The sequence below is a fragment of the Solanum stenotomum genome, chromosome 12 (genome assembly GCF_019186545.1).
Source record: "Solanum stenotomum isolate F172 chromosome 12, ASM1918654v1, whole genome shotgun sequence".
NCBI classification, from domain to species: Eukaryota; Viridiplantae; Streptophyta; class Magnoliopsida; order Solanales; family Solanaceae; genus Solanum; species Solanum stenotomum.
This window is the reverse complement of record NC_064293.1, coordinates 33,284,226-33,299,283: the sequence shown is the minus strand read 5'-3', so window position 1 is coordinate 33,299,283 and position 15,058 is coordinate 33,284,226. Positions and strand designations below refer to the sequence as shown.

The following is a 15,058-nucleotide window of genomic DNA, read 5'->3' as shown; positions in this document are numbered from 1 at the left end:
TTCTATACTCTGTGGTGCTTGTGATACTAATTTGAAGCATTTTTGTAGGAAAGGATGACGAAACCGCACGAACTGTCATTATTATTCTTGTACCCATTGTCACAATTGTTATTCTTATTGGTTGTATTTCTGTCATCTTGATGAGGAGGCGAAGGAGGAAGTTGGTGAACAGAAGAGAGAGTAAGTGTGGTTTATTAACCTACAATGATCAAGGAAAATTGAAAACCATTTTTCACTAATTTGTTCTCTGCTATTGCTACTAGTTGTTGAAGGTATATCTATGGAAGATGATAGTATTGCAGAATCTTTGCAATATGATTTTTCAGCAATTAGTGCAGCAACGGATAACTTCTCAGATGCTAATAAGTTGGGGCAAGGTGGATTTGGTCCTGTGTACAAGGTGATATATCATTACTTAGGTTGTAACTATTCTTTAAACTGTCAGTGTATACAAATGAGGACCGTGTTGCATAACAACCTAGTTGGAGGAACAATACTACTTACTAATAATTCATAACTTTTCAACTTGTTCTCATATTATGTTTCAGGGTAAGCTTCCAAATGGACAAGAAGTAGCAGTGAAAAGATTGTCAATAGATTCAGGCCAAGGAGATCTAGAATTCAAAAACGAGGTCTTGTTGGTTGCCAGGCTTCAACATAGGAATTTGGTTAGATTGCGAGGATTTTGCTTTGATGGTACAGAGAGACTTCTCGTCTATGAATTTGTTCCCAATGCAAGCCTTGACCAATTTTTATTTGGTATATATTGTTTTACATTTAGTTAACTTGATAGTGTAATTCTTCTACACTGTCCATATGTAGAAGTTAAATCTTATATAAGTGCTCTATGTTTAACATTTGTCTAATGGGAACACAGATCCAGTTAAACGTAGGCAATTGGATTGGGAAAGGAGATCCAAAATCATAGGAGGCGTTGCTAGGGGGATCCTTTATCTTCATGAGGATTCTAGGCTTCGGATCATTCATCGTGATCTCAAAGCTAGTAATGTTCTACTTGATGCAGAAATGAATCCTAAAATCTCAGACTTTGGCATGGCAAGGTTATTTACTCTGGATGAAACTCAAGGCAGCACAACCAGAATTGTTGGGACCTAGTAAGTTGTATAACTCTGATTAGTAGAGCCGTCAATATGGGCTAGGCCAATTGAGCTGACCTAACTTAACCCGTGATTTGATAGGGTCGAGCTACGATTTTTAGAGCTCATTTCAGAAAAAAGTTTTTTAGCCCAGCCTGAATAAGCTTGTCGATTTGTGGGGCTTGAGAAATATGGATAGCGCCGGTCCGTGGCCATATAAAAATTAATAAAATAATAAAAATAAGATAAATTATTAAAAATAACAAGAGTTTAAATTCAAAATTTGTTTTGAAGTTTGAAATATTACAATTTAAATACAAATTATGTTAATAAAATATGTACTACATAAAATAAAAATTTCCTCACTGCATATGTCGTAGCCTAATGAATATTGTCATAGTTTTTGTATTTTATTATGATCATTGGAAAACTATTAGGTTAATATTTCTATTTAGCTTTTTATGTTTTTACTTGAAATTAAACTTAATATATATTATAAAGATAATTTTATTTGTGGATCTAATTAACAAGTAGTAACACTAACACCATGTAATATTGTCTTGTCAATATTTATAAAAATATTTTTAAAATATAATTTAATTTAAAAAAATTATAAAAATATACTTTTAAGAAAAGAGGGTTGATCCGGCAAAGCTCGTAGCCCACGTACTTGTGGGCTGGACCGATTATTTTCTGGCTCACACCAAAATGGCTAGCCCGGCCTGACCCGTCAAATTTCAAAGCCTGTATGGATTAGCTCGAATGGGGTGGGTCAGCACATATTGACAGCTCTACTCATTAGATAGACTGTTTATTTTCATATTGCTCGGAGAGATTCTTTAACCATTTAGCAAGCAAGAACAAAAACCTCAATACTGCTCGTAAATAAACCATTCCTTAGAATTACTAGAATAGGTAAGATGAATTTTGATTTGTAATGTAGTTGCTTCAGGAACTTTATCTCATTTTTGTTTTCGCACCTCAATTTTGTTGAACTAGAATTTTAGTCGTCCCCACAATTAAGGTACCGAATACTAGAAAAGTTTTGTAATTTATGTTGTCTTTAATTTCCAGTGGATATATGGCACCAGAGTATGCAATGCACAGGCAATTCTCAGTGAAATCAGATGTTTTTAGCTTTGGAGTACTAGTCCTTGAAATTATAAGTGGCCAAAAAAACACTTGTTTCAGAAATGGAGAATCTGTGGAAGACCTTCTAAGCTATGTAAGTAACTAAGTTAATTGATCAACTACACTTCAATAGTTGGGACTATCCTTATGCATCAAATTCTTTTACATTGTCGATGTATAGAGTTTAAACTCTGAATTATAATATTGCAGGCATGGACAAACTGGCGCGAAGGAACAGCTACAAATTTGATAGACCCCATGTTGAGGGGAAGTTCAGGACTGGTTCGAGACATAATGAGATGCATCCACATTGCTTTATTGTGCGTTCAAGAAAATATTGGTGATAGACCAACTATGGCTGCAGTAGTTCTCATGCTCAGTAGCCTCTCTATGAGTCTACCCGTGCCTTCAGGGCCTGATGCATACTACACACACAACGATATTAGCCCAGAGATTTCACTTATTAAAGAGTACAATTCAAGATCGTCAGAACCTAGAGAATTAGCCAAAAATAAATCTATTTCTTCATCACGTAATGAGGCATCCATAACTGAGTTATACCCTCGTTAACTTTATTTCCTGAATTACTGTGTTATTTTTTCCAACTGCAGTACTTAGTCTAGAATTGATGAGATTGATTTTTTAATGATTTTCGTGATCCAAGTTGTTTCATATGTATTACTTATTACACTTACGTAACAGTAACAGTAACCAACTGTTATATATATATAAGACTAATATAATTGCAGTTATGTAACTAACTAGTTACACTTTAATTTAATTAATAATAATTACAGGGTTCTGGCCGCTTCATTACATCAAAAATGATCATTAGGAATTAATTGCCGCTAAATATGTATTTTTAGCGGCAATTAACACTCTTTGTATATATCCTAAAAGCCTTTAGCGACATTGGTTCTAATGGCATTTAACTAATGCCGGTAAAGACTTTAACACTCTTTATTAATGTCAATATTTAATGCCGNCAGTAACAGTAACCAACTGTTATATATATATATAAGACTAATATAATTGCAGTTATGTAACTAACTAGTTACACTTTAATTTAATTAATAATAATTACAGGGTTCTGGCCGCTTCATTACATCAAAAATGATCATTAGGAATTAATTGTCGCTAAATATGTATTTTTAGCGGCAATTAACACTCTTTGTATATATCCTTAAAGCCTTTAGCGACATTGGTTCTAATGACACTTAACTAATGCCGGTAAAGACTTTAACACTCTTTATTAATGTCAATAATTAATGCCGCTAAAAATTATTTTTGTTGTATTGAGCTTCCACTATATTCTACAAAAACATAAGGAGAAAACGAAAATAAGATACAAGTAAGGATCAGTTGAATTTCTTTTCTGAAATCATTTTCAAAGAAGAACAAGTAGGCCCAAAATTTCTAACCTTGTTGGCTTGTTCTCATCCACAACTGTCCATACATAAGAGTTGTTACTTGTTAGAACTCCATAAATTCTTAGTCAATTTGTCAATTCCAAAGAAAACTGACCAAATCAAATGCTGATGTGCCACCGTTGCAACAGATCGGGGACATTTTAAGTTCATATAGCCAAGTCTGCCGGTACTTTACTAGGCACCGTTCAAAATGAAAGTAATGATTTATGCTAAATTTAGATGTGATTTTACTACTTCTCTCAATCACGGTTATTATATAGTAATAGAGAAGATACGTATGAATGTTCTATACTTTTTTCCTGGATATTCTTTATTTTTAATATAATATGATGTTATTTAGTTTTACCAAGCATGATTAATAATTATATTTTTCATATAAAAGTATATTTTATGTACTTGTGCACTAATTTTGAACTAGTAATGCATGGCTAAAGGTAACGTGCGACTCTTTAGTTCTTCATAATTAGGTATTTCACTCTTGAGCCTTAATAGATGCACTATTAAACAAAATGAAAGGTATTTATCTTACTGATAGATTGAATTACTAAAAGCTGGCCATTAACTGTGTTCACTTAAAGAGTTAAAGTTCTTAAAATAATGAGTGCTTGAAGGGTTAAATGAACTCAATATCTAATGGATATTTCAGTCTTTTTAACTTTTCACTTCAAGACTTTGCGGTTATTAAATAAATAATGATAATATGATTTTATATGTATATCTTTTACATATTCGTGTATCAAGTACAAGACGTGTAGATTTTGCAGTGAGGGCATCTTCAACCCAAACATCAATTTTTACATCAAATTTGATGTCAGCACTATTTTTGGTGTAATTAACTCCAATCCACCACACCAAATTTTACACAAAAAGGAATATTTTTCCATCTCTTCATTATTATTTTATTATTTCTTATTTCATTTATATTTTCTTATTTCATAAATTCTTTCTAAAACATTCACCATGTATAATTCATATTATTTCCTTTCATAATTGTTTAATATAAAATTATTTCGTACCATAATTTTTTTAAATAATATAAATTGCTAGCAAATATTATACATTATACATAATAATGGATAATACAAATAAAAGTAAAATCATTAATGAAATACAATTAAATAAACTGTAATGACCCTCTTGGTCATTTCTGTGTCTTGCCTTCTGTGTGTCGTTTAGANTCAACTTTCAAGATCACTACGGTGCTCCCATAAATGTTCTATTAATGCATTACGTAGTTCAAAATGAGCTTCTTTGTTAAATGTTTATTATTTTCGGTTATTTTTAAGTACATTGTATTATTTGTTTAAAAAATTATATGTTTGCATTTTTAATTTTTGTGAAGGTTAATTGTAGTTATATCCAATTATAGTTTATAGTAGAATTAACATAAATTTAATTTTTAGAAAAAGTCATATATAGAAAAATTAATTTATAAAAAAGCTAAATTTTATATCTAAAATTAATATTATAAAAATATTACATAAAAAATAATTAAATATACAAGAGATTTAATTTAAAAATACAATTTATATAAAGTTTAATTAAAAGTTTGTATACAGAAAAAATATTAAAATATTCAAAAAGTGAATTGGTGTGATAAATAGTCATACACCAAATTTGGTGTAACACTATTCACATACCAAATTTGGTGTAAAAAATGGTGTGGGTTGGAGTTCAAAACACCAAATTTTACACCAAATATAGGATTTGGGGTAAAATTTGGTGTTGGGTTGGAGATGGTTTGAGATATCTTATTCTAGAAGTTAAAATTCAAGAGAAATCATCCTATAGTATATACTGCCTCTGTCCCTAATTACTTGTGCACTTTTGAATTGACACACCTATTAAAAAAATAATTATTAACATAGTGAATTTATCATTTTACCCCTATTAATTATTAAATTGATGCATTAAAAACTTAAGATTTTCAAGAAGTAATTAATTGATGGTATAATAGGTAAAAAAAAGAAGAAGTTGTTTTTTCTTAATTTGTCAAAATGGATAAGCAATCAAGAACGAAAAAAAAAGTGAACAAATAATTAGGAATATAAAATTGTAAATAGGAAAGAAAAGAATAAAAAAGAAGGCAAAAGTACTCATTATCCCCCTGAACTTGAAGCTTTTTATATGGTGTACACCTAAACTAAATTTCGTTTTAATTACCCCCCAAACTTGTTTATTCCTCCGTCGCGTACACCTTTATTGTCCACCTGGCGTAGAAATTGACAACACACTCTACTAGGCGCGTGAGGAAGTGATTTTTTGCTACATCATAACTCTACAACGGTAAAAAAACGTAAAATCTTCATTTTTCTTTAATATTTGGCATATTTTAAACGAAAAATAGGGCAAAATGTAAATGAAAAGTAAAGGAAACAAAGATTAACACTTACTTGGTAAGAATTTCAAACAAATTTGAAATTTAATCGACCAACTTCATGTCTAGAAAAACCCAAATCCAAAAATAACTTTTAAACAATGAATAAATTTAAGAAAAACTATCCAATGAATAAATATTATTCCCAACATTAAAAGTGTTGTGTTGGCATTTAATCTGAGTTCTCCGTTACTAAATATTAATTTCTTGAAGATTTTCGGGTTTAGTCCGGAAGTTTTAGTGAGAAGCTTAGTCCGAAAGTTTTAGGTGAGAAGGTGAGAAGGTTTGATATTTATTTTTGTCATATTAATTTATCTAGGTGGCTATTATTTATCCAGGTGGAAATCCACGTCATCACTTGTGACAGCTGTCGCGCGTGTAGTCACAATAGGAGCAGGTGGACAATAAAGGTGTACGCCACGGAGGAATAAACAAGTTCGGGATAATTAAAATAGAATTTAGTTTAGATGTACACCAAATAAAAAGCTTCAAGTTCAGGAGGTAATGCATACAACGTGTAAATAAGTGGAAATTTCCCACCATTTCGGTGTGTTGTCTAAAAGTCAACTTGTCAACGTCGGCCAAAGAGAATACCCAAGTCAAGAGTTGACTGACTTCCTATTTATTACGCCAAATCATTTTTAGTCTATTTTATTTTAATTCATCCAATGCACAGCTCAATTTAACCCATGAAAAGTTTTGTTAATATATTTTAATGAGATATCTTTTATAACAACCAAGGTAAATAAAAATTATTTATATACTTAAAAAATAAATAAATTAAAACTTAATAAAAATTAAATGGATTGGATTATGATCCATTTTTTACATACATATTTCAGTACAAATTCTTTTGGCACCCCCTATAAGCGAGTTAATATCTCAAAAGGTCACTCAACTTTAATAATTTATCTAGTAAAATCATTAAACTTTGTTTTATATCAAAAAAATCATTCAATTTAAACCTTTATATCAATAAAATCATTTAATTAAAGTTAACATTAAAATATATATAATGCGTATAGATCTGCTACTCTTCCAACTGGATTTAAATGAGTATTAATTATTATCCAAAGCAATTGGATCATCAAATATAACTAAATCTCCAAAATAATTTTGACCAGTCAATGTTGCAAAAAATTTCCCTGCTAACTGGAGCTCCCACTACAGCTGATGTTGCCTTTTTGACATTCACCATTATAAATTATGTCATGGAAGTAAGAAATTAATGTTTTATAGGGCGACGTGAACGATTTTTATTCCATGAATCAACTATGGAGAAGTTTATAAGGAAAATGAAAAATAAAATGGCTATGGAATTGGATCTGTTGGATGTCGTTTTGACAAAAAAAAAAAATGTACAAAAACAAATATATAAATACAAGTAGTAGTTGGATCTGGTCCATGAATTAGTTCAACAATATTTCATGAAATGACTACTGGGTTGTTTCGTCAAATCTCTAAGTACATAATTTATCTGTGTTCATAATCTTTAAGATCGAATCCTATTGATTCCTCTAATATCATTTGTTATTCAAGTAAATTATATTGTACATACATATATTTTTTCCACTACTTAGTTAACTGAAATTCAATTAGGGAAGTGATAAACATAACAGTATTAAACGGTGAATGGAATTCAATTGTTGTCAGGTGACAGTAGGAAATATGGACCAAAATTTTTAAAAGCTTCGCTTTTTAATGATAAATATAGTTAAATGATTTTTTTGATACAAAAACTTAAGTTGAGTGATTTTATTGACATAAAACAAAGTTTAATGACTTTGCTAGATAAATTCTCAAAGTTGAGTGATCTTTTAAAATATTTACTCTCGTATAAGCACAGATCAATTACATATCTAACCTTATTTAAAATATCTTAGTTCTACTAATGAAGCTTACCCTCCATGGCTATTCATCAGAAATTGCAAGTCTTTCTTGTTTTTCATATTTATTTTCACTATCTCATCATAGCTCAGCCTGATTTACTATTCTCCGATTGTGGTCTCAATGGTAACTACACTCAAAATAGTGTATAGCAGAGCAATCTTAACACACTCCTTTCATCCCTTTCTTCAAATATCGATGAATATGGTTTCTACAACGCTTCCGTTGGCCGAAACACCGACATAGTCAGTGCTATTGTGCTCTGTAGAGGAGATGTGGAGCTACAAGAATGTCGCAATTGTGTCAATAACACTGCTCAAAAGCTTGTACGGTCATGTCCAGAACAGAAAGAAGCTTTTGGTGGCTATGATGACTGTATGTTACAGTACACTTCTCGATCAATCATTGGCACCTCGTCGAATGATCCTCTGCTCTACATGTGGGATTCTGGAAATGCCTCAATACCCGAAGAGTTTAACAGGGAGCTCAAGAAATTAGTGGATAGTTTACGAGGCGAAGCTGCAAATGGCGATCCCCTTCGTAAATATGCCACTGGTAGTGCCACGGTTCCAAATGATCAGACTATATATGCACTTGTGCAATGTACTCCTGATTTGTCTCCTCAGGATTGCTCTGATTGCTTAACGAATGCTTATGGAGCTATGGCTACTTGTCCCTGTAATGGCAATAGAGGCAGTAGACAAATAGGGCCTAGGTGCAACTTCCGTTATCAGAGTTATCGCTTCTTCAAACAGGTGGCGGTCGAATCTCATTCTCCACCACCAGGTGAATTCTATATATTGACTTTTCTGTAAAGAAGAGGATTAATTGGCCTTATACAACTTTAGCTGATATTTAATACTAGAATTTATTACTCACTAATTAGATTGATGCTAGGTCGGAGCGACTTTGCAGGAAAGGATGATAAATATGCTAGAATAGTTATTATCATTGTTGTGTCAACTGTTGCAACGATAATTCTTATGCTTTGTACTTTTGTCATCTTGATGAAGATGAGAAAGAGGAAGCTTATGGACAAAATTCAGAGTAAGAGTGACTTGTTAGTAGACAATGATTAAGGAAAGTTGATTTCTAAATCTATGCTTTGCTGATTTGTTTTAAATTGCTATGTTAATAAAGGTACACATGTGGACGATATTGATACTGCAGAATCCTTGCAGTATGATCTCTCTACAATTAGAGCAGCAACAGATAACTTCTCAAGTGCTAATAAGTTGGGAGAAGGTGGATTTGGTCCTGTGTACAAGGTGATTAGTCCTAATTGTTGCATAATAATTACTGCGATAGTATCCCAAAATAAATAAAAATGTACAAGAGTTAGTTTCACTTCAAATTCATAATTTCCACTTGTTATGATATGCTTCAGGGTGTGCTTTCAAATGGACAAGAAGTAGCAGTGAAAAGATTGTCAATAGATTCAGGCCAAGGAGATCTAGAATTCAAAAACGAGGTCTTGTTGGTTGCAAGGCTTCAACATAGGAATTTGATTAGATTGCAAGGATTTTGTTTCGATGGAACAGAGAGACTTCTTGTCTATGAATTTGTTCCCAATGCAAGCCTTGACAAATTTCTATTTGGTATGTATTGTTTAACATTTAGTTAACTTGATAGTGTAATTCTTCTACACTTTTCATATAAATAAGCTAAATCTTTTATAAGATATGGAGCTTGAGCATTAATAATTTATGCTCTTCGTTTAACATTTGTCCAATGGGAGCACAGATCCAGTTAAACGTAGGCAATTGGATTGGGAAAGGAGATCCAAAATCATAGGAGGCGTTGCTAAGGGGATCCTTTATCTTCATGAGGATTCTAGGCTTCGGATCATTCATCGTGATCTCAAAGCTAGTAATGTTCTACTTGATGCAGAAATGAATCCTAAAATCTCAGACTTTGGCATGGCAAGGTTATTTGCCCTGGATGAAACTCAAGGCAGCACAACCAGAATTGTTGGGACCTAGTAAGTTGTACAACTCTCATTAGATAAGACTGTTTAATTTCATATCTCTCGGAATTAAGGATTCTTTAACCATTTAGCAAGCAAGAACAAAAATCTTACTACTACTCGTAAAACGAATGATTCCTTGAAATTACTAGAATGTGTAAGATGAATTTTAATTTGTTATGTAGTTGCTTCAGGAACGTTATCTCATTTTTGTTTTTGCACCTTAATTTTGACTAGAAATTTAGTCGTCCCTACAATTAAGGTACCGATTACTAGAAAAGTCTTGTAATTTTATGTTTTTTCTTTGCAGTGGATATATGGTGTCGTGTCGTAATTTTCCTAACTTTTAGAAAAATCACCTTTTGAAATGTTCTAAGTATAAANTCAACATATGGCACCGGAGTATGCAATGCACGGGCAATTCTCAGTGAAATCAGATGTTTTTAGCTTTGGAGTACTAGTCCTTGAAATTGTAAGTGGCCAAAAAAACACTTGTTTCAGAAATGGAGAATCGCTGGAAGACCTTCTAAGCTATGTAAGTAACCAAGTTAATTAATCAACTACCCCTGAATGCCGAACTAGTTGGGAGACCATCCTTATGCATCAAATTCTTTACATTGTCGATGTAAGAGTTCAAACTCTGTATTAAAATGTGACAGGCTTGGATGAACTGGTGCGAAGAAACAACTACAAATTTGATAGACCCCATGTTGAGGGGAAGCTCAGGACTGGTGGTTCGGGACATAATGAGATGCGTTCATATAGCGTTACTGTGCGTTCAAGAAAATATTTCTGATAGACCAACCATGGCTGCAGTAGTTCTCATGCTCAGTAGCCTATCTCTGAATCTTCCCCTGCCTTCAGGGCCTGCATACTATACACACGACGATATTACTTCAGAGTTTTCACTTACTCAAGAATACAATTCAAGATCATCAGGACCTAGAGAATTAGCCAAAAGTAAATCTATTAGTTCATCACATAATGAGGCATCGATAACTGAGTTATCCCCTCGTTAACATCCTTAAGACATAATACCCTTCATACGAAATTCCAACTTGTTTCATATGTATTAGCTATTACACTAATGAAACTGCTATATATTTATAGACTGACTTCTAACTAATTGCAGTTATGTGACTTACTAATTACACTTAAACATGATTAATTACAGGGTCCCGGCCGATTACACTATTTTCTACAAAAACATAGAGGGGAAAAAGAAGATATAAGTAAATATCAGTTGAATTTCATTTCTGAAATCATATTCAAATTAAAGAAGAACAAGTAGGCCCAAAATTTCCAACCTTGTTGGCTTGTTCTCATCCACTCCTGAGTCCTGTATACATACATAAGAGTTGTTAGAATTCAATAAATTCTAAGTCACTTTGTCAATTCCAAAGAAAAAACTGATATTGATCTGCCACCATTTCGACAATAGAGAGTTGCTCGGATGGTAATCACTCCTCACCTCTAACCCTAAGATTTTGAATTTGAGTCACCAAGGGAGAAACTCAAAGCATCAATAAGGCTGTAAAGATGAAGCTGATGAATTTTGTATCAATGCACAGTAGGGTATCCAGATCAATCAGCTTCAACAAAAAATCAGAGAGGATATAAATTTAAAGTTTATGGGTCCGTACAACGATTTCAAGTTAATAAACAATAATAAATAGGTTCATAGTCAAATATTTAGTGAATACATTTATAGAATTTGAGCAAAAGCTACTTGTTCCTGGGAACCCTTACTTGACAACCTAGATTCGCCCCTGACTACAATCATATTAAAAAGGAATCGAGAAGAAGAGTTATACGAAATGAGGAAGAAGCAGACAATTATGGTGTACCTGTCTCACTCAAAATAAAACTTCTCCACAAGTAGCACTTGAAAATATCAATAGACGCATTTTGCATGTGAATACAATTGGTACAAGTCTTAGTTGAAGCATCAAAATGAAAACTGGTGTGAAACGTTAGGTGATCATTCATGAATATGGTCATCATGTTTATTCATTGATTAACGTGTGTTTCTCAGAAATTGTAAACGTTTTTTCTGCTCATGCAAATATAGTCCAGTCAACTACACCTTTCAATACTTTTTCTCCATCTCTAATTACTCTTTCAAAAACATGGAATTCCATTGCTTGCAAAGACTATCTTTTTATTGCACTTATCATGTACTATTACGATATAAAATTTGATATAAATCATATTTTATTCAACTACAGCTCTTATTGATATGTCAATTCTGATTGTTTCAATAAAATGTCGAAACAGTTAAAGAAAAAAAACATAGCGCAAAATGAAAAATAGAGATAACTAAGGGTTAAATTTGCACAAAAACATGCATTTAAATTATGATGCTTAAATGTGCACAGCAACATGCATTTGGTTATAAGGATAGACAGTATTATAGTCTCAGAAAACCATTTAGTTTATCAGGATACGTATATTGCTTAAAATTACAAGAGAATATTGATAAAAAGAAAGAAGGCATAATACATAAATATGCCCTTTAACTTTGCCTCATTTTATATTTATGTCCTCCAACTTTAAGTGTGCACAAGTAGACACTTAAACTTGTATAAAATTGAACAAATAGACACACACGTCCTATGTGGCATCCTACATGGCAATTTGCGTCCTACGTGGTGTCCTATGTGTATTATGCCACAGAGGACTCATATGTCTACTTGCTCAACTTTATTCAAGTTTAAGTGTCTATTTATTGACACCCAAAGTTGGAGGGTATAAATGTGAAATGAGGCCAACTTTGTTTAACTAGCTTGAATCTAATTAGTTTGGACATTACTATCTGTTACCACCAGCAAAGGTCTTTACTAATTGTCCCAATTTATGTGGCACTTTTCATTTTTCAAGAGTCAAAACAATTTAAGTTTGATTGAAAATTTGCGCATGGAATCTTCAAATTTTTTGAAATGAAATTTATATATTTACAAACTACGTAAAAAGTACTATAAAAAGTCAAAATAATTGGCAATTCAAAATATTTAAAAGATATATAAAAAATTCACGATCAAAAATAGATTTGTTTGAATCTCGAAATTTGAAAAGTGCCACGACGGAGTATGGGATGAATGGTGGTACCATCTTATCTTTCATCACTACGGCCAGATTTTAAAGACGATAAGATTCGAGAAGAAATCACTCTTGAAATATTGAAGAGTAGCATGAATATAAATTGGTACCACAACCAATACTATAAAGTTATACTATACAAATTAAAGCTATATAACCAAAGTTTTGAGTCATTTTAGTATCCCTGCCATTTTTCTTTCACTCTTTTCCACTTTCATGTAGCATCTGATAATGTACTGTAAGATATTATCTTCATGGAAATTTTTTACTTTTTTTAAAAAATAGGAATAAGGGTCTTAAAAATATCCTAATTTTGATCGGATTTGCTGTTGCGATACTAAACTTTCATGAAGACCTATTACCTCCCTAGACTATTTAATACCGTATTTTAAACATATATATTTGTCCACGTGAACATAAAAAATAATGCAAAATTATAAATAGTAATGTAGCCACGTGGGTACATATATACCTTTAAAATACACTATTAAATAGTTCAGGGGATAAAAAATATGGTATTAAATAGTCTAGGGTGGTAATAGGTCCTTATGAAAGTTTAGTATCGCAACAGCAAATCCGACCAAAGTTGAGATATTTTTCAGACCCTTATCCCAAAAAATAACTAGGAAAATTGCTGCCTATTAAGCAAAAAATGCTCAAAATTCTTTGAAAGCGTGTAGTGGCAAAAAAGATGGCAATATTTGATTCACTGTGGATAAGAACATCAAAAAGATGGATTCTATAGGCTCAATCATCCAGCTAGATAGATGTTCTTGAAAACTTTATTGGTATGTATATATATAATTTGAGTCGAATAATATGTGCACTCACTTTTTTTAGGTAAATATCAGCATAAGTGTTAACATCAAATCAACAAATGCAAGATATGTGTCTTATAAATACACATTTATCACTTAATAAGAGATAACAAGTGATTTGATTTTTTTGTCTTTCATTTAAACTAACAAAAGTTGGTATAAACACGTTACGTTTTTACCATTTCCCTGGTTACAGGTGCAATTGCCGCTGAAACCAACCTTGTCTTAATAGCTGAAAAAGAAAGAAATATTTTGGTCTTGATTGTGTTAATAGGCACTATTGTTTTTTTTAAAAAAAAAAATCATATTGTTAACCTTATAATCTCAAGATAAAATGTTTTGTTATTTGTTTTTGTGTTCAAATACATATCTTAATTACTAGTAATTCAATTGTCAATGGTTTTCTTTTTTTGGAAAATTAGTAAGTGTTGTTCCTCCATTATCTTTGCAGGTCCATAAGACGTTTTCAAATTAGGACAAAAACTTATGCTAACTAAAAGGAAAAGAGTTGAGTTCGGAAAATAGGTACATACATAAAAAGAGAAAAAAAATAATGCGACAAAACTATTTGAAAGAATTATAGAGTTAGAATCTGAAACATATGGATTCTGAATTAGCTATTAAAATAAAAATCCTCAATAGAAATAAGTACAAGCAAGGGGGCTAGGTGTTACCCTCTCAATCCTAATGAAATAACGAACCTCTACTAATTAACAAGCATGAAGAAAATAAGAGTTAGAGAGAACTACATATACTAGTACTATTCTCATAATTAGTAGCTATTAGGAAATAAGGTATTTAAGAAACTGCCTTAGTGATTTTTCGAATGAAAAAAATTTTCCAAAAATAAAATACAATATTACTTACACCCTGAAAATGTATATTAATGAACTATATTTAATTGACAACCGTTTATATAAGAATAATATATATTTATTATTCGATTTGTAAATAGTGAGCACATGCATTCATATTTTTCCAAGTTTACCCCAGCAAGGAAGCCAAAAATTAATCATCCAACTTATCAAATCCAAGAAGCTTCGATGATGCTTCATTTCATCCGTTTTTGTGACACAAGCACTCCAAAAATAAGTTTATTCGCGTGATGTATCAATTGATTTAAAAGCAAGTTACACACGTCATTTTCGTCTATTATATTCTACCTAGGTGAGAGTATGGGCGGAGCTATCTAAGGCAAAAGATGATCTGATATACACTATTTGATGGAAGATTATATGATGTATACAGGTTAA

General features: G+C 31.8%; 1 protein-coding gene, 1 long non-coding RNA gene and 1 pseudogene across 2 annotated transcripts; 2 read left to right on the top strand and 1 right to left on the bottom strand.

The window, feature by feature from the left end:
- Positions 1–6: 6 nt before the first annotated feature.
- LOC125848674 (cysteine-rich receptor-like protein kinase 10) lies at positions 7–2,874 on the top strand. The gene is made up of 6 exons (XM_049528592.1): positions 7–180; positions 264–400; positions 549–759; positions 878–1,115; positions 2,172–2,322; positions 2,439–2,874. The coding sequence occupies exons 1-6, from the start codon at positions 141–143 to the stop codon at positions 2,796–2,798; spliced, it is 1,137 nt and encodes a 378-aa protein (XP_049384549.1). The 5' UTR covers positions 7–140; the 3' UTR covers positions 2,799–2,874.
- On the bottom strand, positions 2,215–11,643 carry LOC125848701 (uncharacterized). Its single transcript, XR_007444549.1, has 4 exons — positions 11,360–11,643; positions 11,196–11,227; positions 10,412–10,762; positions 2,215–2,310 (listed from the first exon to the last, which is right to left on the bottom strand). It is a non-coding gene; the product is annotated as an uncharacterized LOC125848701 (long non-coding RNA).
- On the top strand, positions 7,898–10,931 carry LOC125848697 (cysteine-rich receptor-like protein kinase 44; annotated as a pseudogene).
- Positions 11,644–15,058: the final 3,415 nt, after the last annotated feature.